Source organism: Lissotriton vulgaris, chromosome 1_1, assembly GCF_964263255.1.
Source record: "Lissotriton vulgaris chromosome 1_1, aLisVul1.2, whole genome shotgun sequence".
NCBI lineage: Eukaryota > Metazoa > Chordata > Amphibia > Caudata > Salamandridae > Lissotriton > Lissotriton vulgaris.
Window position 1 is genome coordinate 969,199,765 of NC_141685.1, and position 27,743 is coordinate 969,227,507.

At 44.7% G+C, this 27,743-nt stretch overlaps 1 protein-coding gene across 1 annotated transcript in view; it reads right to left on the minus strand.

Moving 5' to 3' along the window:
* Positions 1 to 24,642, minus strand: part of LOC147748306 (coagulation factor XI-like) — a 67,946-nt gene extending 43,304 nt beyond the window's left edge. Inside the window, exons 1-3 of the mRNA XM_086960105.1 lie at positions 24,557 to 24,642; positions 13,084 to 13,231; positions 5,505 to 5,614 (exon numbers count right to left, since the gene is read on the minus strand). Of these exons, the coding sequence (XP_086816231.1) occupies positions 5,505 to 5,614; positions 13,084 to 13,231; positions 24,557 to 24,611 (313 nt within the window). The 5' untranslated portion in view covers positions 24,612 to 24,642. The remainder of the gene's footprint in view (positions 1 to 5,504; positions 5,615 to 13,083; positions 13,232 to 24,556) is intronic.
* Positions 24,643 to 27,743: the final 3,101 nt, after the last annotated feature.

Genomic DNA, 27,743 nt, shown 5'->3' on the forward strand with positions numbered 1-27,743 from the left:
TCTATGAGGCGATCTCTAAGTTGCACAAGATTTCAGACTCCATACATGTAGACAAGGGAAACTGGTCCTTCATGGAGTCGTTTTGGACTCTGATCTCAGCATGGGGATGGAAGGTTCTGATGGTCACCGGTGTATTCCTATTCTCATGTTGTCTGATTATCCAGTGTGGTCCTGCTCTGTGTAGTCTTTGTGCTGCAACTTGTCTCAGAAAACCACCTGCGTTTGGAGAAAAGACACGAGAAAGGATGATGATACAACAGCATGTCACTGACCTGATGAGCATAGAACTAGATTCTGACATAGATTGAGTAATTGCCTATGTAAGGGCAAAAGGAGGGTCTGAGGTTCCGTGACGATTTGAACCCGTGTTTTCAAGTTTGTCGGAAATACATAATATTGGTATCAGCGAACCGCAAATGATCCATTTAGTATATCCTGGTGTTTCCGCTACGCTACGAGCAAGAGCACTCCTTTTTATAAACACATTTCTGATCTACCCACGGCATCCATCTTAGATCATGGCCGCCATTTTGTGTTTCTTGCCCTCACATACGCAATAACCTCTGATCACTTCATTTCGATCAAGGACACGTAACCTTAGCCGGAGATTCACCTCTTTCTTGAACACGTGCACCTTAAATCAGATCACGCTGTAGCTGCATGACTCGACAAAGGCTACCTCCTCTGCCCGAGGCCAGTCCTGCCAAACTGGTCTTCGTGTCCATTGTCCTGATCATGATTAGGCGGCCGAAGCCGGTAGCCTTGCCCATTTACAACCCACAAACATCCCTTATCCCACTTTTCTATCTTCCACACCTGGCTCTGTTTCTTTCTTTCTGAATCTTTATTAGGGGGAGGTAACGAACTTTACGATGAGGCGGTCCGGGTCCTGAATGCAATATTGACAGGGAATTGTGACAAACTAGTGGGAACCCCTCTCTTCGCAATGTTTGGCCTCAGATATTATCGACGGTTCCTGTGTAACACCAAATATTTATTGTTTTAGACACAAAGGTTTTGGGAATGTATTACATGTAAAGAATTCGCCCCCAGCTTAAAATTTAGTATATAAGGAGCAACCCGCTTTGTACAAATTGAACAGGCTCCTGGTTACTGCCCGCGTGTAGTATCTGTGACTTCTGTGTCCCTGCAGTAATAAACCTTTGGTCTTTGACGCCACCATCGAGAACCCCGTGTTTCTGTTCATTTGTGCAGCAAGGCAGGTGGAACTCCGGGGTCTTTGGGTGTTGTTCCCTGACACCTCTGGACGGAACCAAAAAGTCCAGAACTCCAAATGCCCAATAGGGTAACTAATGGCGTAGAGGGGATAGGAAACCTCACTACCTCCTTGATGTGACTGAGGACCTCCTTCCAGAACATTGTGAGGTTCGGGCATGACCACCATATGTGGATAAATTCCTCTCTGTCACCCTGACACCTTCAACAGGTCGGTTAAAACTTGGAACCATTTGATGTAAGCGGGTCATGGTGTAATACCATCTCGTCATCAGCTTATACGCTGACTCCCGCTGCAGCGTACTTTGGATATATCTTTGGGATATCCCGCCATAGTCGGTCCCAACCCTCAGGCGGTATGTCCTCTGCCAGATCAGAAGCACACGGTGTATGATAGCCATGAAGTATGGGGTTCCGGGAACGCTGCAAGACAGAATATGTTTGAGAGATCAAACCCTTTGTGCCCTCAAATTCATGTACCAGGGATTCGAAAGCAGTGAGCTATTTAGTGGCCACTTGGAGGAAATCTGAGAGTAAATTTAATGACACAGCTGATAGTATTGTAGCTGTGCCCTGTCCGTTAGATGAAAAGCCTGTTTGCATTGATCAAATGCAAGGAAATTGCCGCCCTGAAAAAGGTCCTCAATGACTCAACATTCACCATCGGTCCATGCGAGGAATGCCTGTGGTTGCATGGCAGGAGGAAACACAGGATTATCATCTATAGGCGTTTTGACAGAGGGTAAGGTAGTCAGACCTTGGGGTATTGCTAGCTTGTCCCAGATCTCTAGGATTGTCTTTGTGTCGGTAGCTATGTATGCACTGCGAGGGCGAGCCCCGCATGGAAGCCAGGCCAAGTACCTTAGGGGGCTACAGGACACCGTACGGTCTAAATGGAATCAGTGTTTTTCACTCTCGCTAACCACCCATTCCGATATATATCGGAGATGGCATGCCCGATAGTATTCTAAAAGATTAGGGCACGCCAGTTCTCCCCGGTCCAACTGTAGCATTGAAATCCTGTTAGAGAAGCGTGGTCGGGAGTTCCCCCATATAAATTTGGTGAAATCTTGTTGCAGAGCCAGGATATCAGACTGTGGTATAGCAGTAGGAAGGGACTAAAAGATATAGGATTTTGGGAAGCAAAGGCATTTTGATGGTTTTAATGCGAACAAGACCCTTCCATCTACGTAATACCTCCTGGATAGCATGTCTATATCTGGGACAGTTGGTCGAAGTTCATGTCGAAAGCGAAGGAGTAAGATCTAGCCCCAGGTACCTAATAGATTTGCCGGTCCATTGTATTGGAATCAGGGCCCTCAGGCCCTGGATCTCCTCAGTCAAAAGGGTATGGTTAAGGGCATGGGACTTGGTGAGATTAACCGGGTATCCCGAAGCCCGAGGGAATTTAAACCCCTCGAACTCTGAGAGGCCTTTGCTTTATTTGTTTGAACATTCTGCCCTCTAGTGGCAGAATGTTCTAATAGCCTTATAGCCCTTCGTAGCTGGGCTATACCGGCTCTTAAAGTCCTGCTCCCTTGTTAAAGTCTCTCTCCTTTGGCTCGAGCCCTTAACGCTTGAGCGGGCTTTTAATAGCCGGTATAGCCCACTACAGTGTGCTATAAGGCTATATTATATACTACCATTGGGCATGCAGAACTTATTGTGCCACCCACTTAAATAGCTCTTTAAACAGTTCTCACGTGCAGCCATTGCAGCCTGAATGCAGTGCCACACTGCCATGTTGACTTAAGATTTTTAAACCCCTTACCAAGTCTTAAAGTCGCCTTTTATTCCATGTGTCAGCCCTAAGGTAAGCCCTGGGTAGCACAGGTTAGCACAGCACCTTTTAGCTACACAGCTAGGGTGCTGTGTAGCTAAAAGGTTAGACATGTACTTTTAAATTTTACATGTCCAGGTAGTGTAAAACTTCCACATTCGTTTTTCACTACTGTGAGGCCTATCCCTCCCATAAGATAATATAGGGGATTCCTTATTACATTTAGTAAGCTGTAACTCCTAATTGAGAGGTAGATACGTCACGTTTGGTACATATGGAATTGAAATGATAAACCCTCTTTAATGGTAAAGTCGGACCTTATTACTATTTTGAAAAATACCACTTTTAGAAAGTTGACATTTTCCTGCACTTAGACCTTTGTTCCTGCAGCCTGTCTTAAATCACATGATTATGTGTAAATGACAGACTTCGTGAATTCCTCACATCCAGTCACAATAGTGGTATTAACTGAGAATCAATGGGCCATCACGGACAGGATTGGAGGGGGGGTGCAGAGCCGAGCACAGCCCACTTGCACTTGAATAGCCTGTGTCCGGTCTCCTCATATTAAGCTGAACAACCCTGTATTGCCACTGCAACAGCCAGGGTAGTGGAGCCAGGAAATTCCATGCCCTTCAAAGAACCTTTCCAGAAGCTTCTCCCGCCTTCTAGAAGCAGGACACAAACTACTGGACCTGCGGAGGGGCTCAGAGGACTGCCTACTTTGGTGACCTGCTGTGGACTCTGCCAGACTGCCGTTGCTTGGAGCCTGCTTTGAACCCTCAGAGGCCCTCCCTGCATCTTCACCCAGGATTGCCAGAAGTACCTCCAAGGGCTAGTTTGCTGACCTCCTGTTCAAAGCAACAGGAACATAACTGGCTCCCACCATCTTACGCACACCTGGACCTGCCTGAATGAGCCCTGAACTCCCAAGAGGTCTCCCTTCACTCATGGACCCTTGGTTGTGGTGCTAAATGTGCCAAAAGGGCATTTTCCAAAATGGAGGACAGACAAAATGTGGCCAAAATGTTCTATGAGAAACATGAGGACACCGGGACCAACCTGGTCGCCAATCCGCCCTACATACGTTGCCGGTCAGATAGACTTTGCTGCTTCTCCCGCTACCTTCTTGTCAGCAGCAGCAAATCCTTTTCAGTGGGTCCTTCCCCAAAGGGGGATCGACCTCATGGAACAAACGGTCTTCAGCTACAGCCTCCTGCTTCATCCTGCTGGAGATTTTCAACTTCCATTTTGACAGCTAAACCTGAAGGTAAAATTCTCTGCGACTTCACTCTATGGCCATCTGACAAAGACCCCCCCACCCCCTTTTTTGGCACTCCTGCAGCCTTGCTGAAATTGTACCTTCATAGACACTTTCCTTTCCAAAGTCCGAATGTGGGCGCTGACTGTGCACAACCTACTTCTTGTATTCAAACTGCACTCCATCGCAGTTGGCCTGACCTTTAGATATTGACCAGGTCTTGCATGACTAGATATCTGTGGTTGACTGTTTGATGTTTTAGGCGTTAGATTGCACTTAAATCTTTAAAAAAATTGGTAAAGTTGGTCCTACTGATTGGATTTGTCATTTTGGACTCAAATGCTTAATTAAAATTGTTTTGGGATTTTTCATGTGTTGGGTTTTCACTTTATTACTGTTTGTGTGTGCTGCATAAATACTTTACACATTTCCTCTAAAATAAGCTGGACTGCTTTTGTGCAAAGCTACCCAGGATTAGGAACATGTCAATGTAGAGATTTTTTGTGGTTCACCCTGCAAGGGATTGTGGCTGTTGCTTGACCAGGACTCTCAACCTAGCCAATCAACAACCCAATTTTTCACAAAGGGTTGTCTAAGGCAAACAAGAATGAAATCCAAGCTTCTGTGTTGAGATGGTTGGACAACAGCTGTGCCCTTGGTGGTGTAAAAACAATAACGACGTTGGGGATCTCTCTGATGTGTGGAGGTGTAATTTATAATTTTGAAAGTTAACCAAATGTAAAAAATTGCTGACCCCACTTACTCCGAAAATTAAGGCCAATTATTGTGCTTAAGACTGATCGACAAATTTGTGTTGCTTTACAAGGTATGTTCGAATCATCAAGGATGAAGAATAAAATAAAGAACCAAGAATTAAGGAATATAACTCAGTTTAGAAGTATCCGTTTTTTAACATATTGATGCAAATAGTAATAAGTATACTGAAACACAAAAAATAAAAAGAATGAAACAACTGAATATAAAATACTGTTAAACATCTATCTAAGATTACGTGTTTAGAAAATATGTTTGCTATGCACAATAAACAACAAAGTTATCAAATATATAAAAATTGTACAAACAGTTTTCAGGCTATAACCTCATAAGGATGAGCAGTGATTGCACAATGCACACGCTTCTCAGATGTGCATCGTTCATCTAATAATCAACTAAAAACAGATTGGACCGATGATTCCAAGTGGAAGCGTTCATTTATACAATACGTACTATGGTTGTTTGGGTCAACTGTGGATAAACGAAACCCAGACACAGCATTTGCCAAAGTGGCTCTCCTTAATGGAAGACCATTGTTCGTGAATTTCAGAAAACAGGTAAAGCTGCAAAGAAAGAAATGAAAAATGAAATATTAATGGAATTGTAGCCATAAAATCAAGCACTTTGTTAATATGTGCACTTGACAATCAATTTATGTTTAGTACACTACAGCCCCTGACATTCTTAAACTCAATCATATTGGCAGTAAAAACATTAAAAAAACAATTAAAATTGCATGGTTTATAGTTTTCAACCGCCCAACTATAGTGTGAAGATAAATTCAATCCAACGGTGTTTGCCTATGTGAGCTGCGTAAGTATCTCCATGAACGAGTGCAGTGAATGTGGGTGTTGTCTGTATTTCGTCACGGAGTACTCTGTGCATAAGTGGTCATTCATGTGTCTGGGTGAGGTGTTAAGGCGTACATGTGACAGTTGTTTAAATGGTGTGTTAGGGTTTTCATGTGACAAAGTGGGTCTCTGTGTAATTGTTTTATGTTTAGAACACCTCAGTCAGAAAGAAATCCCCCTTGGGTAACTTAATTCACTTCAACATATACATTCATACATAAAACCACATCACCAGAACATAACACCACCACCATCAAAGGCCAAGTGCAGGAAAAATACAAATATTTTATTAAAATCTAATTGAACATATGATCATACATAAAGCAACAATTTCCAAAGGACAATTTAAAAAGGATAAAAAGAACACTATTTAGCAATTAAAAATCACACAAATTAATAACACACTGGGGAACCTGTAAGAAAAATTGTTTCTAATCATCTGTACAGGCAAATACATCTGACCAAATTCATTCTTATGACATTTGATTTGATGAGGAGCAGTTATGCCAAGAACTGTGCATTAGATATATATTTGGACTTAATATCAACTGAGTGGAGCACGTGAGATTCATACACTTCACCTACAGTGGTGGTCCCAGCTCCAAGCCACATTAATATTCTTGCATGCCTCTATAAATCTGGGCTACCACCGAAGAGGATCAGGAGCACGCCCATCCTTTTCCGATAACTAGCACAACAGTCATGTGCCGTAGCCTGCGGAACTGAAGCTTCAGGCACCTGCAGGCTCCAACAGAGACTTGGACCACAATTCAGCTGAGGTGCACAGTCACCGGTGATTTATCTCCTACTGCTCATCTAGCTACATATTAGAGCTGTAAAACTATGTAATACTCATTTCTATTAAACCCTGGTGCCCGTCAGTCAGAAGGAGTCTTAGTTTGTTCAAGTAACCCCCTCTACAGCCATGTTTACAGTGATAAGTTCTGATCCTGGGAATGGGGGGTGGTGGGGGCAGAGCTACCCGTCATGCGGTAAACCCCACTTTTGAAGCTCTCTTTGCTCAACCCGGTGTCTCAAAGACCAAGAGGGAGGGGGCAGACTGCTCGGGGTGGAGGCACCGCTTAAGATTGCCGCCCTGGGACCATGGCATGCAACTGACCAGGTTCTTTCAAAATAGCACCATAAGGAAACTGCTGCTGTGCTGCAAATCAGGCCCACTGCTGTTACCCAATGGGAATCACTAGACTGCAGTCTTGAATGCGGTCTGACCCTCTTGAGATGGGGCTGCAGGGGCCGCTTGCTCTCTACCTTTCCTATGACTGGTCGATTGTCCCAAGGAGCAGAGGATGCCCCACCCACCCACAGGATCGATTGTCATCCAGTGTGTGGTGGCAGCACCTGGTGTCAGTGTTGTGTAGCCTGTGTCCTGTGGGGGGATGTCCCATTCCCCATACTGAAAGTATCACGGGCTGCCTGGACAATGGAAAGATGGTGTGAATGGCATGGAGCTGAATTAAAAGGACAGATAGTGGGCCCCTGAGCAGCAAAGTGGAGCTTCCCTGTGTACAATATGGAGAATGCATCCAGGCGATCACAAGCAAAATAACCAATATGGCCATCCTCCGACAAATTCTCAGGAAGGCCCCAGTGCTTTCTTTACTCAGACCTCACTGAGCGCCGTGAACGCCACCATGACATCATCAAACCTGGCCAGCTGGGGGACTGCAGGGGTAATAGCACAGCACTGTCATGGCCAGGTTGCCCTGCAGAGAGGACCTGAACTCGGAGCCTCACTCTGTGCACCTTCCACCCCAGAGGGCTTCACCGCACAGAGGGCACCAAGGGCATAGCCCGAGCGGGACCTACAGCCCAAGCAACCCGGGGTAATGAGCGGCAAGACACCATGTTACTCCATTTATGAGAGGAAACAGACAGGGCATTACTGATTACTAGACGGAGGGGGCTCCTTCCGTGTTCAGTACCCCTGAGACTTATCCAACATTAGTAACCACACGGAGACCTCAAAAGCAGTGGCTCTTCAGGAGTACAGCCCCATTCACCTCCGTCTCCATGCTTTCCCCCTTTTGGCCTTCATCAGAAACTTTCCTTCCGCAAGACAGGAGTAGCGCACAGACGCTGAGCCCGATACTCAGGGGCTATATCCTGCATCTCTGTGCCTTGCCCCAGCTCTAGACAGAACCCACACATATATACACATCATAGTCCTTACACAATGATCTAGTACCATTGCATCATCACTCCTAGGCTCATAGGGTGCACTAATAAGACCAAAGAAGAACACCCCCTCCACAGGGACCCCCCCCGACAGGGGACACCAGTTTGCCCCCTCCCTATACATGCAGCAGATGTGGATGTAACTTCGCCACAGGGGTCAAACTGGATGCTACTCAAAGCCAATAACTCTATCAGAGAGGTGCTGGAGGCCAAGATTGATTCAGTAGCGATAGATCTCAGTTTTCTCAGAGATTACAGAAAATTAGCAGACCGAATGCACACAGTGGAGACTCCTGTTACCAACCTAGCCCTGGTCATTCATCTACATTGCACGATATGTCTGATCTGATCTGAACATTGGCGGCCAGAATTGAAGACCAAGAGGGCAGGGCCCAGTGTAATAATATAACAGTAGGTCTTCCTAAATGTATAAAAGGTGACTCAATGATTTCCTTTCTTGAGTATTCACTACAAGAGGTGGTAGCCCAGGAAGGCTTGTTCAAAATGTATGCCCTGTAGTGAACATACAGAGTAGCGTACCGATTTCCCCAGTGCCAGGCGTGCTACCTCGGTTCATGGTGGCCTGGCTTCTTCATTACTGTGACAGGCTATCTACTGCAACAGGCTTGCATTGCGGGCCCCGTACAAGTGGAAAATACAAAAGTAAATTTTTTTCTGAACATCACAGTAGCTGCCAGGGCTTTCTATGATTTCCTTTATACCAATCAAAGAGAGGCTGCGAGATCTAGATATTCCATATGCTTTGTTCCTGCAAAGCTCAGCGTACAACAAAATGAAAAGTCTTTTTTTTTTCACCCACACTGCAGCACAGGAATGGCTTTACAAGCAGGTGCCCCAATGCAGTCCAGACCATAGGAAAGGTATCCCCATACTGTGGAGATTCAGATGGTCTTCCTCCAGGAGAAAGAAAGTCGAGGGTTCAGTGTAACAGGCTTGTTATGTTATGTTATGTTAAATTTAATTTCTATAGCGCACGGCTACTCCAACGGAGTGTCCCGGCGCTTTATATTGGCAGCTCATAAAAAGAAAACATAACAGATGAAGACATTCAGAAACAGCAAGATAACATAACTATAGGGTAAAAAGCCAAGTTTTTAGGCCTTTCCTAAAAGACAGCAGATTAGAGGTGCTGCGTAAGGCCAGTGGCAGAGTATTCCAAAGCTGGGGCGCCCTCAAACTAAAGGAGCGCCCCCCAATACGGGCCTTCCTAACTCGGGGGACCACCGTAAGAGACAAAGATTCAGAACGCAGAGCTCTGGTAGGGTGATAAAAAACAAGCCTGCGTTGAAGATATTTTGCTCCCGAGCGGAAGAGCGCTTTATGGGCAAGGGTCAACGCCTTAAAAACTATCCGCTTCCGGATAGGCAGCCAATGGACCGACTGTAAAAGGCCGGACACTCTGGCTCGCCTGCGGAGGCCAAAAATGGCACGCGCCGCAGAATTCTGCACGACCTGTAATCGCTGCACAAGATAATCCGGGAGACTCAGATAGAGGACGTTGGCATAGTCCAATCTGGAGCCAATCAGGGCTTGCACCGTGATCTTCCTATGCTCTTCAGTGAGCAAAGGGAGAAACTTCCGGAGCATCTTAAGAATGCCGAAACATGTGCCCATGAGACCGAGGATCTGAGATCTCAGCGTCAGACCATTATCGATCTTGACTCCCAGGTTTTTTGCCACCTGGGATGCCTGAGCTGGAGGAAACATATCAGTCGGCCACCATGCCTTCCAATCAGGGTCCGTGGTACAGCCAAAGATCAGCACCTCCGACTTGGGCAGGAAGAAGCCTGGCTCTTGAAACGTCTGCACTGATGGTGCGCAGGGCAGTGCAGTCCCTTCGGACGAGGACTCTAGGTCTGGTGTGGACAGTATCACTAGCTCCTGCGCCCAGCAGCCTGAGATCACACCTAAATCGGTGGATGACATTTGACAGTACAATATCCCCGGCTGGTCTGCTGGGGAGGAGTAAGCTGCGCTCAAGAGATCTGCTGGAAAGACCCCTCCTCATATCTGTGACACACCAACTGAATTGCCTCCTGCATGGCTTGAGTCCTGGGGACGGGTAGGGAAGGACTCAAACTTTAGATCCCAGGACTAAGAGGGTTAACTCCCCCTCCCTAATCTCAATTGACAGTCCCATCAGATCTCACTAGAGAAGCGTTAATGCTATGGTTTATTATTGTTTGGTTGAAGTGTCATGGCCCGACTGCCCGGGGAGGCGTATTGGGGGGGGGGGGGGGGGAGGACTGTTGAAGTTTCTCCATTCATTATAAAATTGGGTGTTTGCTTTATTCCTACACACGCATGTCCTACTGGAGGGAAATATGGAGTAGGCCGCATGTTGGGATGCAACTCGCTCAGATTCGGACTGTAGCCCGATGGCTAGCACTACCCCCACTATTGGGGTGCTCCCAAGAAATTCCTCTTCCAAGAGGCACAAGGGCCAGACATGTCTTAAAGGATGGAGGGTCCAAATTGCTTTCCTCCAGGAGACTCGCCTAACAAAAGAGGATAGCCTGGCGCTGCAGAAGTGCTGGGGGGGGAAATCTTTGCTCCTCTGTATTCATTACTCACTAGAGGGGTGCTGGCTTGGATGCTTTCCGGGACCCTGTTTTTCTAACAGATAGAGATGACTGACCTAAAAGGCAGTGCTTAATTTGAAACGTACTTTCCGGTGCTCAGCACCGGCACTTCTTTCACAAGTCCAGGGCTACGATTCCTGACCCTGCAGGCGATGGGCTCAATATTAACTTGCATTTTGTTTTTGCACTCATCTGTCGGGTGTAGGTAAAGAAGTAAAACGCATGACTTAGGGAACAGACAGCACGGTTACAGGATAGAGGCTGAGGCAATGCTGGAGTTGAAAGTTGGGTACACCGTAGGTAGATGTGGGCTCTGGCCGCCTTGGCAACATTTTCAGCACCAGCACTCTTTTTTACAAAAAAAGCACTGCCAGAAGGTAGATGTGCTATTTGCAGTCAAGTTAACTGGAAAAGACATAGCCCTAGTGAACATTTATGCTCCTAATGTGGGCCAGCCATCTTTCTCCAGCGCCCCTCCTCACCTGTATACACCACTACCCTATATTACTCAGAGGAGATCTCAACTGTGTGGCTGATGTAATTTTAGACCCCATTCCACACTACCTACATCCCCTCCCCGATCCATAAGACTACAAATGGTTTTGAGACTGGATCAACAACTGGGGATTTGATGATACCTGGTGAATCTTATAGTCAGAGGGCGGAGTTTATTCTTTTTACTTGAGTATGCATGAAGTATTGGAACACCTAGATGTTTTCTTACGTTCTACTGACATAGACGAGAACCAAAGAAGCTGAATATCTTGCAAAAACTGACTGACCATAACTCGCTATTGTGGACTCTTGACTGGAAGATATCCAGACCTAGCATTCCGGCCTCGAAACTCAACACTACAACATTTGCACTGAGGGACATGCTCTGCAATTACTTTAGGGAGAACATTGGTGAGGCTTCTTCTTTACTAACAGAATTTAAGGCATTTAAATTAATAGCATGCGATCACTGCATATCAGCGGTGGTGGGGACTTGGTCCCAGCTTCAGGCCGAGATTGCACACCAGGAGCAACTCTTAACATAGTTAGAGCTAAATGAGGGAACACAGGCATCCCAAGAAGGACTGAGCAGAAAGGGAGAAATTCATCATGTTAGAGAATTGACAACAGGAATACGAGTACCGAGCATACATAACAAGAGCGAATGCGGAACGTGACAAGACTGGTAGAATGATAACGTGGCTCACTAACTTAGGTAAAAGGGTTCTCAAGTACTGCAAATGCGCAGCACAGAGGATAAACTTCTGTATAGTCAGGTTAGCAATCAACGAGGCCTTTGCAGTCTATTACTCTAATCTCGATGGTGGTTGGAGGTGGTCCTCATACAGCCCCTACATGAGCAAAACTTTCAGAGCTCAACTAGTTAATGCGCAGCAGGCAAAGTCACATCCCCTACAATCTATGCACCATGAGGCCAGAGACCCTGTTGCCAAAGCCACAGTGACTAGGCCACTGGGCTCGTAGGCAAGTTCCCGCACTGTGGCTTGTCTCTGCACACGTTTTCCTTCATTTTGAGCTGTTGATTTCACACTATTTACTGGTCCCTCTGGTCAGAACCACTGCAATGCAAGGAAGAAGAGGCACACCCTCACTAGCCCGGTGCCTCCCCTATGTGTCAGACTGTCCAATGCCAGGATGAACACCCCTTCCGCAGTGCCATGGGCACCAGAATCCTGATCAGACTGGCTGCATGTGATGCTGTCTCTCTACCAGTGTCTTCAGCACTTCGGATTCCAAATTTCCCTGCTGCTGCTTGAAACCAGAATGGCAGCTTCTAGGATTCATTGCCATATCTTTGGGTGTCTAAAGTTAGCCACAGGTATCAGTGATCGATAGGGGTCAACTCTACTCTTGGGGGAGGGGGGGGGAGGCGAGCTGCAGTGCCTTGAAATCATTTCCTTTGACTGGGGAAGGAATGGAACTCAGATCTACATCTTCTCTATTCCCTCGTTGGCTTCCTGCCTCTTACAAAGCACTTAAAACCACCCATTAACAACTAAAGGGTCTGTGGTGCACAATAACTGCAGGTATCATTGAGTATTCTTCGGTGTACTGGTCCACACAGACATTCAACTTGTTGATGACATCAACTAACGTCTCCCTGTACAGAATAAACAGGATGCACACATTGGAGGTGCTAATATAATTTGTAACCGTTATTCCCCGCCTTTCTACACCTTGCTGGAAATTGGTTGCAAATAGCTGCACCCTGGAATTAGTTTGGTTTGGGGACTTCCATACTGCCCTGCACTTAAGGGCCTGCTTACATAAGTTTTCAGTTCTGCTGTCATGTTAGAGGCCAGTAATATGTCTTTCTTGTTCAACAGACAATATACCCATAAATACACATTACAAAATGTTACCTACCTTGGAATGTCAGGATGCCTTAAAATAAAGGTGAAAAATGTGCATCGAAAATGGGCAGTGCAGTAAATCTGGCAGCATTCCGCATCTGGAGTCAAGATTCTCTCAATGTCACTTCCAGGAAAGTCCACATTCTCTAAGAGAGTAGGATCTAAAACAGAGACCGAAATTTATATTATGAAAGAATAAAAGAAAATGTGTCAGTAGATGTTTAGGATAAACAGGAAAACCAGACTATAGCACATTTTCCTTTGTAGTTTAAAGAACCTCAGTCGACATATTAACTCACCCTCTGAAAGCACAGAAGACTTAAAAGCAGACAATATGGAACATACTGAAAAAGTATTACAAAGCAGTGCAGAATGGTCCAATCTAGGTACAAGGGGTGTAACAAACACCCCTGCCACCCCCTGGTGCGGGGGACCAGTCTTCAGTATGTGTGGGGGGTGTCCTCAGCTCATCTGTAGACAGCTGTGTGTCTAGCTCTGAAGCAGCTGCAGTGTGCAGCCTGCTCGGAGCCCCCCGCACGGACCCAGGGCTGGAGAAAAACAAAGCAACAACTCTTCAGTCAGAGCCCGCTAGGACCCTGACAAGGGTGGGGGGACCTCAGAGATATTTCATTACAAGCCAGGAGGCTTCATTATGCATTCATCTTTTTTAATGCAGTCACAAGCAGCCACACTACATCATAAACAAAACAATTCTATAATGCAGTGAACACATGGTATAAAAGGCATGAGGAGCAAACATACTGCCTCTTTTAAATGTGGCTCGCAAGCAGATTAGTTGCTCACATTTTACTATTCGTTTTTTATGACTTGCTTTTCATAATATAAAGCTTTTCTTGCCTTATAGACTTGTAGACTGTTTTGCTTTATGGCCTATTCACTGTATTGCCTATCTATCTCTTTTATTTTCCCAACTTGAATCTTCAAGTTTACACCCTAGATTTCCCCCTAACCTTCCCCCACCCCTCGATTTCCAATCTATGGTTATCGAGTTTTACCCGCCCTTCCCCTCCCCTTCCTCACCGAAGTTTGTTTTTTCTCCCCGGGTGGGCCCGCACTTGCATTTAAGGGCGCCGTATGTTTGCGAAACGCCCTCTCACTTCTTCACTGTTTGTCCGCTTTACAGTCTTTAAGCGAATTTGTTCCCTTAATCCTTTGCGCATCACTTTATTTAAATCTCTATACGCACTCGCTCCGTATTCGCGAGCGCGTCTTCACAACAAAGGAATGCACCTTAGCAACAGTGGTGTCACGTGCCCCGCTTGCCTACGGTCTTTCCTTTAATTGAATTCTCCGGCAGCGGCTGGGCTCGAGAGAACGTGTCAGTTACATCGCTCTCCTCAGCTGCTGCCGGAGATCATTTGGCCCCTCTTTTTTATGATTGCGTTCTGCACATAAAACAGATATATCCTTTAAAAAAAATATTAAAAGGGAAAATTAGGGGAAAAGCAGTTTACAAACGTATACAGTTGGAGAATTTGGATGCCTGGAATGGCAAAGCAATATTCTGCTCGGCCCCGGAATTTGTCCTAGAATCAGATGCGAGCCTTCACGGTTGGGGTGCTCGCTTCCTCAATCAAAATACGGGTGGTGTATGGTCTCTTGCGGAATCCTCCCATCATCTATATTTCTTAGAGCTTACGGCAGGCTTATAAGCCCTAATGAGCTTCAAACACTCACTTCAGGGCAGATCTGTCATCTTGAAGATGAACAACATCTCCACAGTCTCATATATCAACCGCCTTGGCGGGAGCAGATCAGCAGAACTCTACGATTTAGCCAAGAAGCTCTGGATGTTTTGTTTAGGACACAAAATTTCCCTGAAGGCAGAATAACTCCCGGGAAAGTCAAATTTTTCTGCGGATTGGAACTTGAGATTCTGCTCGGCTTTCAGCGATTGGACACTCAATGTGAACGTTTTCAATGTTCTGTTTCACTTTTGGGATCCTCTGGATGTGGACTTATTTGCCAGCAGATTGACTTTCCAGTTGTCAAAATACTTCAGCTGGATGCTCGACCCTGGGGCTCTTGCGGTGAACACCTTTCTCCAGTGCTGGTCTGGTTTCAAACGCAGACGGAGAAGATCACCTAATTCTTACAGGGAATTTTAACTTTCTTGCTTGGAAAGTGTCAGGCAATCCAACGAATTGTCTGGCCTTTCGTCATCAGCTCTCAATCTCCTCAGAGAAACCTGGGTACCAGGAACACACTATAGGTACAACAACATTTGGAGAAAATGGTTTTGTTGTTGCATGGAGAGGAACTTGGATCCCGTGGAGACTCCTATTGTGAATATTGTTAACTTTCTTGTCGAACAATTTGACAAGGGTCTTTCTTATAGATCTATTAATTGTTATAGATCAGTAATCTCTGCTGGACACTCCTTTGTCAATGGTAAAACGGTAGGTAAGAATGTTATAATTTGTAGAGTTCTGAAAAGTATTAGACTGAAGAGACCCCCTAGACCTAAATACCAGTCCTTGTGGGATGTTAAACCTATTTTAGACTTTTTTTCTTCTTGGACTGATAACGCTTCACCTAATAGAAAACGTCTTTCCATTAAACTCACAACTATCTTGTGGTTAATTTCTTGTCGTAGTGTTTCTGATGTGAAATGTCTTGATATTTCTAATAGATCATCAGCCTTATTCATCATAGACCCGTTTTGCGAGTCTATAATAGCGATTCATAAGGAATCGCTATTACAGACTCGCAAAACGGGATTCATGTAGGAATCGCAAAAAGAATTGAGATTCCTACACAATCCTTATTTGCGATTAGCAAATTGCTAATCGCAAATAAGGAATAACTCCCCATTCATTCCTATGGGCCAAAAGGCCCATAGGAATGAATGGGAAGTATTCCTTATTTGCGATTAGCAATTAGCTAATCGCAAATAAGATAGAGATTTAAAGGGTGCCAGGGGTGTCCAAAGGACACCCTGTAGCTCCCCTTAAATGCAAATTGAAACAGGTGTTGCGCACACACATGTCCAAAGGACATGTGTGTGTGTAACATGCAACTTAGAAAAATGCTTTTAAAAGCATTTTTCTACGTTTTCGCTATTTACCACAAGGTTTGACCACGCGGTAAATAGCAGGCCGAAATTGCGAATTCGCAATTTTTAAATGGATGATGAATTGCATTTAAGGAATCTCAAATAGAGATTCCTTAAATGTAATTCCTCGCAAAATAGCGAAATCGCTATTACCGATTTTTGCATTTGGGATGATGAATCCCAAATGCAAAAATAGCGCTCGCAAAGGGCCAGATTCTCAGAATCTGGCCCTTTGCGAGCCAATTTCGGCTTGATGAATCAGGCTGCATATGATATGTATGAAGTTAAGTTTGAAATCCTTAGAAGGACCAAAACTGTGCCAGACTCTATTTTTTATCCTCGTTTCGATCTGTGCAAAAACTCTGTGTTGTAGACTGTATGAAGGAGTATGACTCTAGAATGAGAGCTGTTCTCCCTCAGGATGCTAATCAACTCCTTATTTCCTTTGTTAAACCCTTTAAACCAGTTTCTTCTTCTTCCATAGCCAGATGGGTCAAGTCCCCAATGAGCCTTGTTGGGATTGACCTATCTAAATTCCAGGCCCACTCTCTCAGAGGTGCTATGGATAGAAAACCTTATGGTCTGGTGGTAAGTTGGATGATATCCTGAAAGCGGCTGATTGGTCCAATGCTTCCACTTTTGCTCATCACTATTGTAAACTTGTTGAGCATATGTCTGATGTTGTCCTTCAAGGCTACCAACATGCATGATGTAGCCTCCGGTCTTTTAATGGAATTGCGATTCTCCTACTAGAATGACCAGAGAACCTCGATTTCATTAAAGACACGGAGGCTACCATTATCCCACCCGTCCCTCCTTTGGACGGAGAACTTATTGCTATGTTTATTTTTCTATGCATTTGATTATACTGCTTTTACCACTCAAGTTTGTGAGCTATTTAACATTTCCCTCCTTCATTCCAGTTAACTCCACCTGATGGATTATTCTCATCATCTTTGACTCCTCCTTAATTTGTTTCCTCCCTTCGGATTCCTATTTTCTTCTCTCTCAAGATCAAGTTGGATCTCACCTTTGAGGAACTTTTGTAGCTTCGAATCATTTAAAAGAGGCAGTCTGTTTGCTCCTCATGCCTTTTATACCATGTGTTCACTGCATTCTAGGATTGTTTTGTTTATTATGTAGTGCGGCTGCTTGTAACTGCATTAAAAAGAATGCATAATTTTAGCCTCCGTGTCTTTAATGAAATCCAGATTCTCTGGTCATGCTAATAGGAGATTTGCAATTCTCCTCTCAGCACCCCTCCTCTGAGAAAGGACGAGGCAGGAGAAGATTTGCAGCTCCAGGAGCAGGACTCTGCTGGGACGCATTGGAAGGTACAAAATCAGGGGCTGAGCTATCAGTAGTGCAGTGACACCGGGGTTAAGGAGCAAAGGGGGGCATCATGCCTGTGTGGATGTATGTCATTACAACGCGGTCTTTACACCGCGATACCTTTACGACGCGGTCATCACACAGGCAACTTGCGCTAGAGGCGCTGGACTTAGGAATAGTATCATTTACGATTCCAACTCCAGCCTACGTAACAGTAGGGAAGGTGTTGGAATAGTAAATCATACTATTCCTTAGTATATAGCGCCATCCAGCACAAGTCGTTGTAACGACTTGCTTTGTGATGACCACGTCGTAAAGGTATCGCGTTGTTAATTCTGCGTTGTAATGGTTGTCTCTCGCCTGTGTAGACTGCATTTATTTTAACTTGTAGGCTCCTCAGATATGTGTTTTTCCTCATATCTGCCCTGCACCAACCTCTGTTTCCACTCGCTGGAGAGAAAGAAACTGGAAGGACAGGTATAAAAAAAAAAACAGACCAGCCACAGATTGGCATCAGAGATGATCAGTGGTTTTATTTGTAGATTATTTCTGAGAGGCTATATTTCGATGGTGCTCTGGCTGCTTGTCAGGAGTTGTGATTCTTTTTAAGCGAGTGGCGCAGCATCAGCCATCCAATGACAGATCAGTTCATGCTCAAGACACTTTAGAGGAGGTGCTGAGAATGCAATGCTTTCAGTTCGTCACTCACCACCAGGGCCGACTTTAGCTCTCGTGGTGCCCGGTGCTACAGTTTGTTTTTGGCACCCCTCATCCAATGACCTCCTCCTAGGATTCCCTCACTACCATCTGACAAAAGTGCCCCTCATCTCTCCATAGCCCATATCACATTTCATTTGTTTTAAAGCACTGTTAAAGGGTGGTTTTACCAATCCACTCACCTAGCCTAATAAAATATAGATCTGTTCTTTGCAGCAGGCATATTTACTTTATGGTAAGTAAAAACTGCCACTACACACAATCCTGATCAATTTCTCTAGCAGGAACATTAATTAAAGGAGTTATTTTGACGTATTTATTGCTACCCGAAAGCTGGATGCACAAGGAACTCTGCAGCAGGCGTTTCTAACGTCGTAAGAAGCTGCTAAGCGCAGCCCCCTCCTGAGTACAGAGCCCTCTCCAGGTCAGCGCCTAGTGCGGCTGCACCACTCGCACTACCCTAAAGCCATTCCTGCTCACCGCTCCCAAGCCAGATGCATATTTTCCCCTAAAAGCTAGAAGAACTTATAAGAAGGAACCAGTAGTGGAAAGTTGAAATAAACACATTTAAGACAAAGTTATTTTCCAGGGTGAATGAAGGCGAGTGCTTCTGTTCTTGGTCTCGAAACTTAGACACTTACTTGGCATTTAACTAATGTTTGTTGTCTGTACATACAGTCCCTCCTGCGGTGCAAAGTCTTTTTCCATTTTTTGGGGATGCCAGAGCTCATTAACACAATGTAATAAATGTGCTTAGATTCACAGCAGTCCATTAGGGACAGCACTTGTGCCGGAGAAAGTTTCCTTGAACTCAGCTCCATAGTAAACACTGCAGAGGACCCAAGAACACAAAGGCAAGTGCATATTTCAAGTAGGGGTAATAATGCTGCAATTTGTATTTTTCAGATGGCATTATGTTGTTAAAACATATATGCAGTGTTATATTAGAATGCTGCCTATCCATGAGGTGATGCAGTCCTTGGAGTTATTTAACGTATTACTCCAGTATGGGATTCTAACCCTATTTTATAGTTTCACTCTCAAGTGCAAAGCGAGACGTCTACACATAAAGCCTGAACTCTCGGAGAGAAATATAAGACACATAGTGGAAGATGAAATTAGAGCTTGAGGACGCCCGTCAGAGCAAGAAAATTATAGAAGGGAAACATGATTGAGAAATGTAACAATATGAGAGAAAACAAATGTGAAAAGCCAGAGAAAGAAAGATTAGGTGATAGAAGAAACAGATCACAAGGGGTGAAGAACCAGGGAGGGGGGAAAACAGAACATAAAGCAGAGGAGGTGCAAGATAATGAGAAGGAGCTAAATGGAAATAATGAGTGTAAGTGAAGCAGAGAGAGAAAGTAAGAGACGAAGGGTGAGAGAACTAAGAGAAGAAGACTTGAGGTGAGGAAAGTGAGAGAAGATACAGTGAGATGAAATGAGAAGACATTTTTTGTGAACTGTAGTTCATGAATTTAAATCTCAACTAGGCCAAGTCATACTTCTATCATTTGGAGGTTGGTAAATGTGTACAGTATTGCCTTTGAGACTATAGGAATACAGAACAAAAACTCTTTATCATAAGAGGTGCCTTGAGGTGAAGACAGTTATCAGAGAATTCCGCAGACAAAAGGAGAGTGAAATAAGTTTACAGTGTTTGAGTGTAACAGCAAAATATAAGACCACAAATCTGAGAAACCTTAAAGCAACCTGAGATGTGAATAAATAAACAGAGAGGAAAAAAGTAATATTTAAAGAGCACAAATGTGTACATGTGAGAAAGAAAACAGGATTAGAGCTATGGAAAATGTATTAGTTTGCACTTAAGAAAAAACTCTGGCATATGAAAGAATCCAAGATCAAAAGGTAAAAGAAATCTCAAAAGAGTGAGTATAAAAGGAGCATGACAAACCCACAAAGCAACATAAAGAGTGAAAGAGACCCACAAGAGCACCCGAGGCACCCTTGAGAATGAGGGAGAAAGCCAGCTAAGCCACGAGAGAGAGAGAGCATATGAATTGAGTTTTGTACGGATCTCTGAAAAACAATACGTTCTTTCTATTGATCAAAATATGTTGTGCAGAGAAAATTAAAGAAGCCAGAGATGGTAGATTGTGTTGCGTGGACCAGTGTCAGGGGATAAATAAAGAGAGAATGAGCAAAGAGAGAAAGGTAATGTTAGACAACCTAGGAGAGAGTGAAAGAAATACCTTAAAATAGGACCCTGCAGAACCCAGAGGATCAGACTCTTTCCCTTCCTCTCCGAACCCACAGATATCAACTGCAGAGTACCCCAGGGATCATCGCTCAACCCCACGCTCTTCAACTTTTACATGGCCCCCCTTGCCACCATCGTCAAACAGCATGGGCTCAGCATAGTATCATACGCTGACGACACCCAGCTCATCTTCTCCCTCATGAAGAACCCTAAAGACTCTGTTTCCAGGAAGGAATGAAGGATGTCGCAGCCTGGATGAAAAATAGCTGCCTGAAGCTCAACTCAAAGATGGCTGAGGTCCTCGTACCTGGACCCATCACCTCTGCCTAGGACAACACCTGGCGGCCCTCTGCCCTCTAGAGTCCTCCCACCCCAACAGACCACGCACAGAACCTCAGCATCACCCTGGACTCCTCCCTCACCATGACCAACCAGATCAACTCTGTCGCCTCCACCTATTTCAATTTCCTCCGCGGCCTCCGCAAGACCTTCAAATGGATCCCCCCGAATGCTGAAAGACCATCACCCAGGCACTCGTAACTAGCAGACTCGACTACGGCAACACCCTCAACACCGGAATCACCAGACCCCTCCTGCACAAGTACCAAACCACCCAGAACACCATAGCCTGACTTGTCCTCGGGACCCCACAGCACAAACACATGATCCAACACCTACAAGACATCCACTGGCTTCCCGTCGAGAAGAGAGTAACCATCAAACTGCTCACCCACACCTACAAATCTCTCCACAACATCGGATCCAAATACCTCAACGAGAGAGTCACCTTCCACGAACCCAAACCAAAAGGAAGGTCCGCTCCGCCGATCTCACCCTGGCAGAGACCCCCCACATCTGCAGGAACAGAGCAGGCGGAAGAGCCTTCTCCTATGTCGCAGCCGAGGCCTGGTACAAGCTCCTAGTGAACATCAGACACTCCTGGACATCTTATTTTATTTATTTAATAGCATTTATAAGGCGCACAGCTACCCACAAAGGGTTTCCCGGCGCCGAAATCAGCAAAGACACAAGGCACACCTGGAGAGAGAGCAGATCCTAAGGCAAAAATTATTGATCAAACAACCAGGTTTTCACGCTTTTTCTGAAACTCCTGTAGTTTTCTTCTTTGCGTATTTGGGTAGGCAGTGAATTCCACAGAGTTGGGCCCAAAAATGCAAAGGATCTTCCGCCCACTCTAGCCATCTTCAGGAAGAAACTCGACCTGACTCTGCGACAGAAACGGAGCTGCAACACCCCCCTCCCCACCCGTTCCCCACCCCCAGGGCCTTGAGACCCTTATGGGTGAGTAGCGCGCTTTATAAAACCCCTGATTCATAGATCGAGAAATGAGACGAAGATGGATGAAGTAAGGCCTCAGGGAGCAATAGTATGGGACCCTGGAAGGTAAAAAGGGTGAAGGAAACAACCCCAGAGATGTGATAAAAATTGTTGAAAGAGAAAGAAAGATCTATAAATGTAGGGTAAAAAGATCCCAAATAGGAAAAAGGTTGGAAGAGACCGGGAGTCCACAAAGAGTAAAAAAGTAAAAGAGAGCCAGTGAAAGACAGAGGTAGAAGGCTTCTGAAAAGTATTAAGACTTTGCAAAAGAGAATTAATGCAGAAGGAGAAATCCACTGAAATAGGGTAAAGGAAACACAGCAAGAAAATTAGATAAAAGAAACAACAGAGGGAGAGGAGAACTGTATTCCCTTTACATGAGTTGTTGGTCAGTGTTCAGTGCATGTGTGATGTGCTGGATTGCGAGCACAGAGTTTGAGGCTCTAGTTAAGTGTAAATAGCTCACACTGGTCTGATCAGCCACTGCTGTATCCAACAGTGCTACCTTCTCGGACTGCTCATCCGATTCGAGGTTCATTCATTAATGCTCATGGGCCAGTACTGCATATTCCATAATTAAAACCCAAGTCTGTCAGGAATTAAATTGGGGTGTGTGGGGGCATCAAATAAGAGTCTATCCGACCCTTCTTCACCCTTCAAAAATGACTGTTCCTGAGATGGGAATTAGGAGAACGGGTCAGTGACTCAATTAAGATATGTACATTGGTAAATCTGGCATCCTTGCTGTGGTTTCCCTGACTTTTTGCTTTCAGACCTCCTGTTATGCGGACTTTCAGCACTATACCACTGCTGACCAAAGCTAAAGCGCATGTGCTTTCTGCTTCAAATATGGTGTCATTAACTTATCCACATTTTGCATTTTCGTTTACTACAACGTTCCTGGTAAACTGTAATAAGTGTGCCCAGGGCCTGTAACTCAAATGCTACTAGTGGGCCTGCAGCCCCGATCGTGCCACCCACTAAAGTAGCCCCTTAAACATGTCACAAGCCTGCCTTTGCAGAGCCTGTGTGTGCAGCTTTAAACTGCCAAGCGGACCTGGCAAGTTAGCCATTTTGCCAGGCACAAACCTTTTTTAATACATGGCCTGCCTGTTCTTTTCCCGCCAGCCCCGACTGTAGCTCAGCACATCGCCACACAATTGTGTTGGACAAATCACCGACTTTGGGAAATTGTTTCTTTCTAACAGTTTGTTCAACAATTGAAATATTCCTCAGGCAAATCTCTCTCTATATCGATGGCAACAACAAATAAAGATTAATAAATCTATGATCAGAGACCTTTCACGTTGCGGCTTAAGGTATATTCAGGGCCACTGGAATTATGCGGTAGGGGAGGGTTAATTATGCTGCAAGGTTGAGTAAATTATGTTGCAAGGAAAAGCAAGTTATGAGATGTAATGCAGTACATTTTTTAAAAGTAGTACTACATTATTTTGTCCTTTTTACACTTGTTTACACTGTCTGGACATGAGGTGAGGTGTACCCAAATACAGCAATAAGCAATTGAATGGTGACCTGTCAACCTCTGCAAATGGCCTTTCACTGTGCTGTAACATGTGGCACTGGGTTTTGGGTAACTTTTGAACAATTTGAGCTAGAAACAAACATTATTATTTTTTGTTAAAACCTGCAGATTATGCAGCAGATGATGGATTATGTGGCAAATGCAGCAAATTCATAATTATGCGCAAATCGCAGCAGCCGCACAATCGCATAATTCCAGTGGCCTTAGGTATAATAATAATATCAATGAAAATAACAATGTTGTGTATTATAATAATTATTATTAGCTAACAAGCACGAGCCAGCCTGTCTAATAGGATCAAAGTGAGTTAGGAAACCAAAACAAATTCTGGTGAAATATTGATTACCAGATCACAGTCGTGGTTTCATCTGGATAAGGTCAAATTGCTTTTTCTTAATGAAATGTCAAATTAAATGTGTATGTGGTGATGAAGACATACCCTTTCTCTAAAGATACCTTATGTCGGAGAGCTTGTACTGACCCCCTACATATTCCAGAGATTTTTCTTGGGCTGCAGTGCATCCTTGCAGAGTTCTTGCAGTAGCATTGGTTACATGTAAATGCGTGCAGGAGGATACCCAGCCCCTTTATACATTTACTCAAAAGTCATATATATTTGTGCACCTTGTTTTATTTCACCAAGCAAGAGTCCCTTCTGTTTCCTCACAGGCCATATATTGACCAATCTCCACTATTCAATGTGCTCACTCTGGATCCAGTAGGCACCATTTGTAACTGGCCATATAGAATTAACCCAGGGGTATCGCCATTAAATATGTACACTGCATGTTACCATATCAAATAAAATCAACAGTCATAAAGCCTATATGTCTCACCTTTTGGACATAATAGCTCTTTGACAATGCATTTTTCTGATGCTGCACAGCATTGGCAAAAATATAAAAACATGCCATCACACGACTTTTGTTTCTGATCATGCCATTCTGTAGGTGAGACATGAGCCACAAAGCATGCCAGCACCTACGCAATCACGTGGTTGCCATTGTCACAACTTGCATCATTAAATGAAGACATTGATTTTTTCTTAACATAAAAGCGTAATATAAAACAGGCATTGGCATGGCCAATAGGTCTCACTTTTGGGACCTTATAAGTATTTAGTTATGCATCACAATATCCTTGGTGCAACAACATTAACTGTTGCATGGTTCAACACTTATAAGGTCCCAAAGCGAGACCTATTGGCTATGCCAAGGCTTGTTAGGACTTTCACCCTGTCTGTAAATGTCTCTTACCTTGACCTGATGTTGCACACACAAGAAAGGCTTGAAGAAGGATGAAATATTTCATGATTGTATCTGTAAAAAATAATTATGGACTTGATTAGCAACAAAATGAAGAGGATGGAAGGAAAAGCATCATGTTAATGAGTTTTACATCTTTCCACTGGTTCATCACTCCACACAGTTTATTATTTGTTTAAGTCACCCAATTGACACTTCTATCAGGCAAAGGAAATGAAGTAATAAGGGGTGTGTGTTCAAATTAGAGTCTGAAGCCACAAATTGGGAAAGTGTCTTTGGTGTCCCTTTTGGGCCTGAAATGACCTTATTATCATTGTTTTACACTTGCGTTTTCCAAAACCCTGCAGAAAACTCACTGATCATTGGAAATCCAAAAATGTTCGAATGTGCTGCACCCACTGTGTGTATGTATAAATAAACTTCTAACTAATTTTTCCATGTTGAGCAACCACCAAGTAATGGCCCCAAGATACCTCATGGCATAGACATCTGAAGGCCAAGCACTCAGGCCCTTGGATTCAATGATAAGAGGCCGATGACACATGGATGCTCCACCACCCATCCAACTTTTCACTGAATGTCTTTGAGGCTTAAGATCTGGTTTTGGTATTTTCCATTATTCTGGGCAGAAGGGAATAACAAACCTATCAGCTATTTCTGTCAGTTGTTTGCATGGAACCAGCAGTGCAAATGCACTCTGCAAGCAGGTCAATCCTCGACAACGAGCGAGCCCCATTTGAAAAGTGGTATTATTCAGAAGTTACAAATATTACATAGGGCATGGATTAGAGCGATACCATCATCCTGTAGACAAGTCAGTTCTACTTAGTCCCAGGTAAATGCTCCATGCCAGTTAAAGGACAAGCAGTCTCCAAAGCGCCTGTCTCTTCTATTATTTTATTAGCACTTCATGAACTGCACTTTGAGGCATGTGTCGCTTCCTCGGATATGGTGACATAGAAAGTGACTCACTAACTTCACAATGGCAAAGAGAAACTGGGAAACATCACACCCTATGTGGAGGGCGAAAATTGTGAACTTTGCAAAACTTCTAGAGTAAATAAAAAAGTACCATGCACACCCCTATTGGTACACCACATGACAACCAACTAAACATTTAGGGGTCAATTATGATGTTGGTCGCGTCTATGATGCCCTCTGTTAATCCCTGCACCCTGTGGCAGGCACCCTGAGGAGCAGGGATTAACACTACCTCACATTTCACTATGGGAGCATGTACTATGGCCTTAACACATGCTCCCCAGGGGAAATGTGGGAATGCGACCGCACCATGTACGGTAGCATCATAATGAGGCAGTCGTTAGCACCCACCGGAGGTCGGTCGGTCGGTCCTGTTTCTGAGACGGTGTCTGGCAGCCGGAAGCCAAACCCAACATCGTATAGGCGCCTTTAATTTAAGGCCAGCAGTAATTTGTTGTGGCTTTAAAAGGAAAGGAAATCTGCATGCTGCACGTGCTCCATCCATGTACATATCTACAATGGTCCGTCCCAGTGCAGCCATGGTGGGTACTGCGGTGGGGGGTGGGGGGGATATTGAAATTGTTCCACTCATAGTGTGCAATCTTGTGCCTTTGAGGGGGTAGTACTGGCCAGAACTCCACATGAGCAGGTATAGTGCACTCTTAAACAATAGTGCTGTGTAAAGGATACCATGGGCTCCAAAGTAAGCTAGCAAAATAGAGCCCCCACCACCTGGTTTGGTAGTAAAAGCAGCCATAACTGGGCTGCAGTGCACTCCATGCTCAACTGCACCTGCTGCAATAGTGATATCTACACTTCTGTTTGACAACGCCCACACCAAACGTGCAGCACAACCTCAGTACGCCAATAGGCACTTCTGCATGAATACAGATCATTCATTTATGGGTTTTATAAAAAGCCACGCGTTGACTTCTAATACAAATTAAATTAAAAGAGCTCGCCCGACCTATATTTCTTTTCCCAAAATGACCCTAAAACAGGGATCCAAGGAGAAACAGATTACACAATTTCAAATCAATTGTCAGTTATTCATGCATTGTGTTCAAATTCATGTAGTAAATAGGTACATTCTTCGTAAGAAAAATGTACAAGACACTACAAGAATGTATAGCTCTTCCTTCGCTCTATACGCGTGCATAAAAATAATCACTACCCTCGGTTCTTCCAATAACTTCAGAGCGCTAGAAACCAAAGGTAACAGTTTTTCTACAGAAACAATATAAGGCTAGAGCTGGTCAAGCACTGTGCATTCTTGTGCATAGGGGAACCTAAGCGCAGAGAGAAGATATGTGCCCCGGGTCACACAGTCTGGTCAAGCGATGGAAGTGGAGATTATAACTCTGGTCTCTTGCGGCCATCGGTATACGGCACCTCTTGGAACGAATTCTGGGGCTAAATGCTGGTAAAAATGTGGACTGAGCCCAATGTAGCCTAGAGCGGGGCTTTATTTTTAAAAGTAGGGGTCAGGTGCCCAAAGCTTATGTCAGGAGCCGCGGCCGGTGCAATAAAAAGGTCAGCACACCTAATACCAAGGATGCCAAGCCTTAAAACGCCCTGAGGCTTATTAAACTACTACATACTTCCTTAAGAGGGACAGTTGAAATGCTCCACTTCTCTTTGCTCTGGCACAGCTCTCAGCACCAATAGTTCTCCATCACTGGAAAGCATGGATGTATTGAAGGAAATGTGCCCCAGTTCCTGTGAGCAAACCCGTTATAAATACTGCACCTGGGATACACATCCCAATGTGGTACTTGAGCCAGATAACAGTGACATAAACCTCGGGGCACCTGTCTTCAAGGGATCTTGGAGAAGGGGTGGGCTGGCATTACAATAACAGTCAATTAAGCTCGGCTGGCTGCATTTGATGCGTTTGAGGAGCTTCACCGCTGGTTTTTACATTACTCCCCATTAGCATGTAATATGTTCTACACCCGTGTGGCGCGTAACACCTTCTGTGCTGCATATCACTCTCCCCTGAGCCACTGTGCTACCTCAGGCAGCATGTACAGAAATGGCGCCCACTCACAGGTACTTCTGCATGCATCCAGGGCAGCATGAGACGCATCCATTCCCTCCACAGTGGCGTCGGAAGGGGGACTTAGCCCTCCAGCCCCACCCAGTGCGAATTATTGTCTGCAAGACATATAGCATGCATCACTTTCTGTTAGGTCCC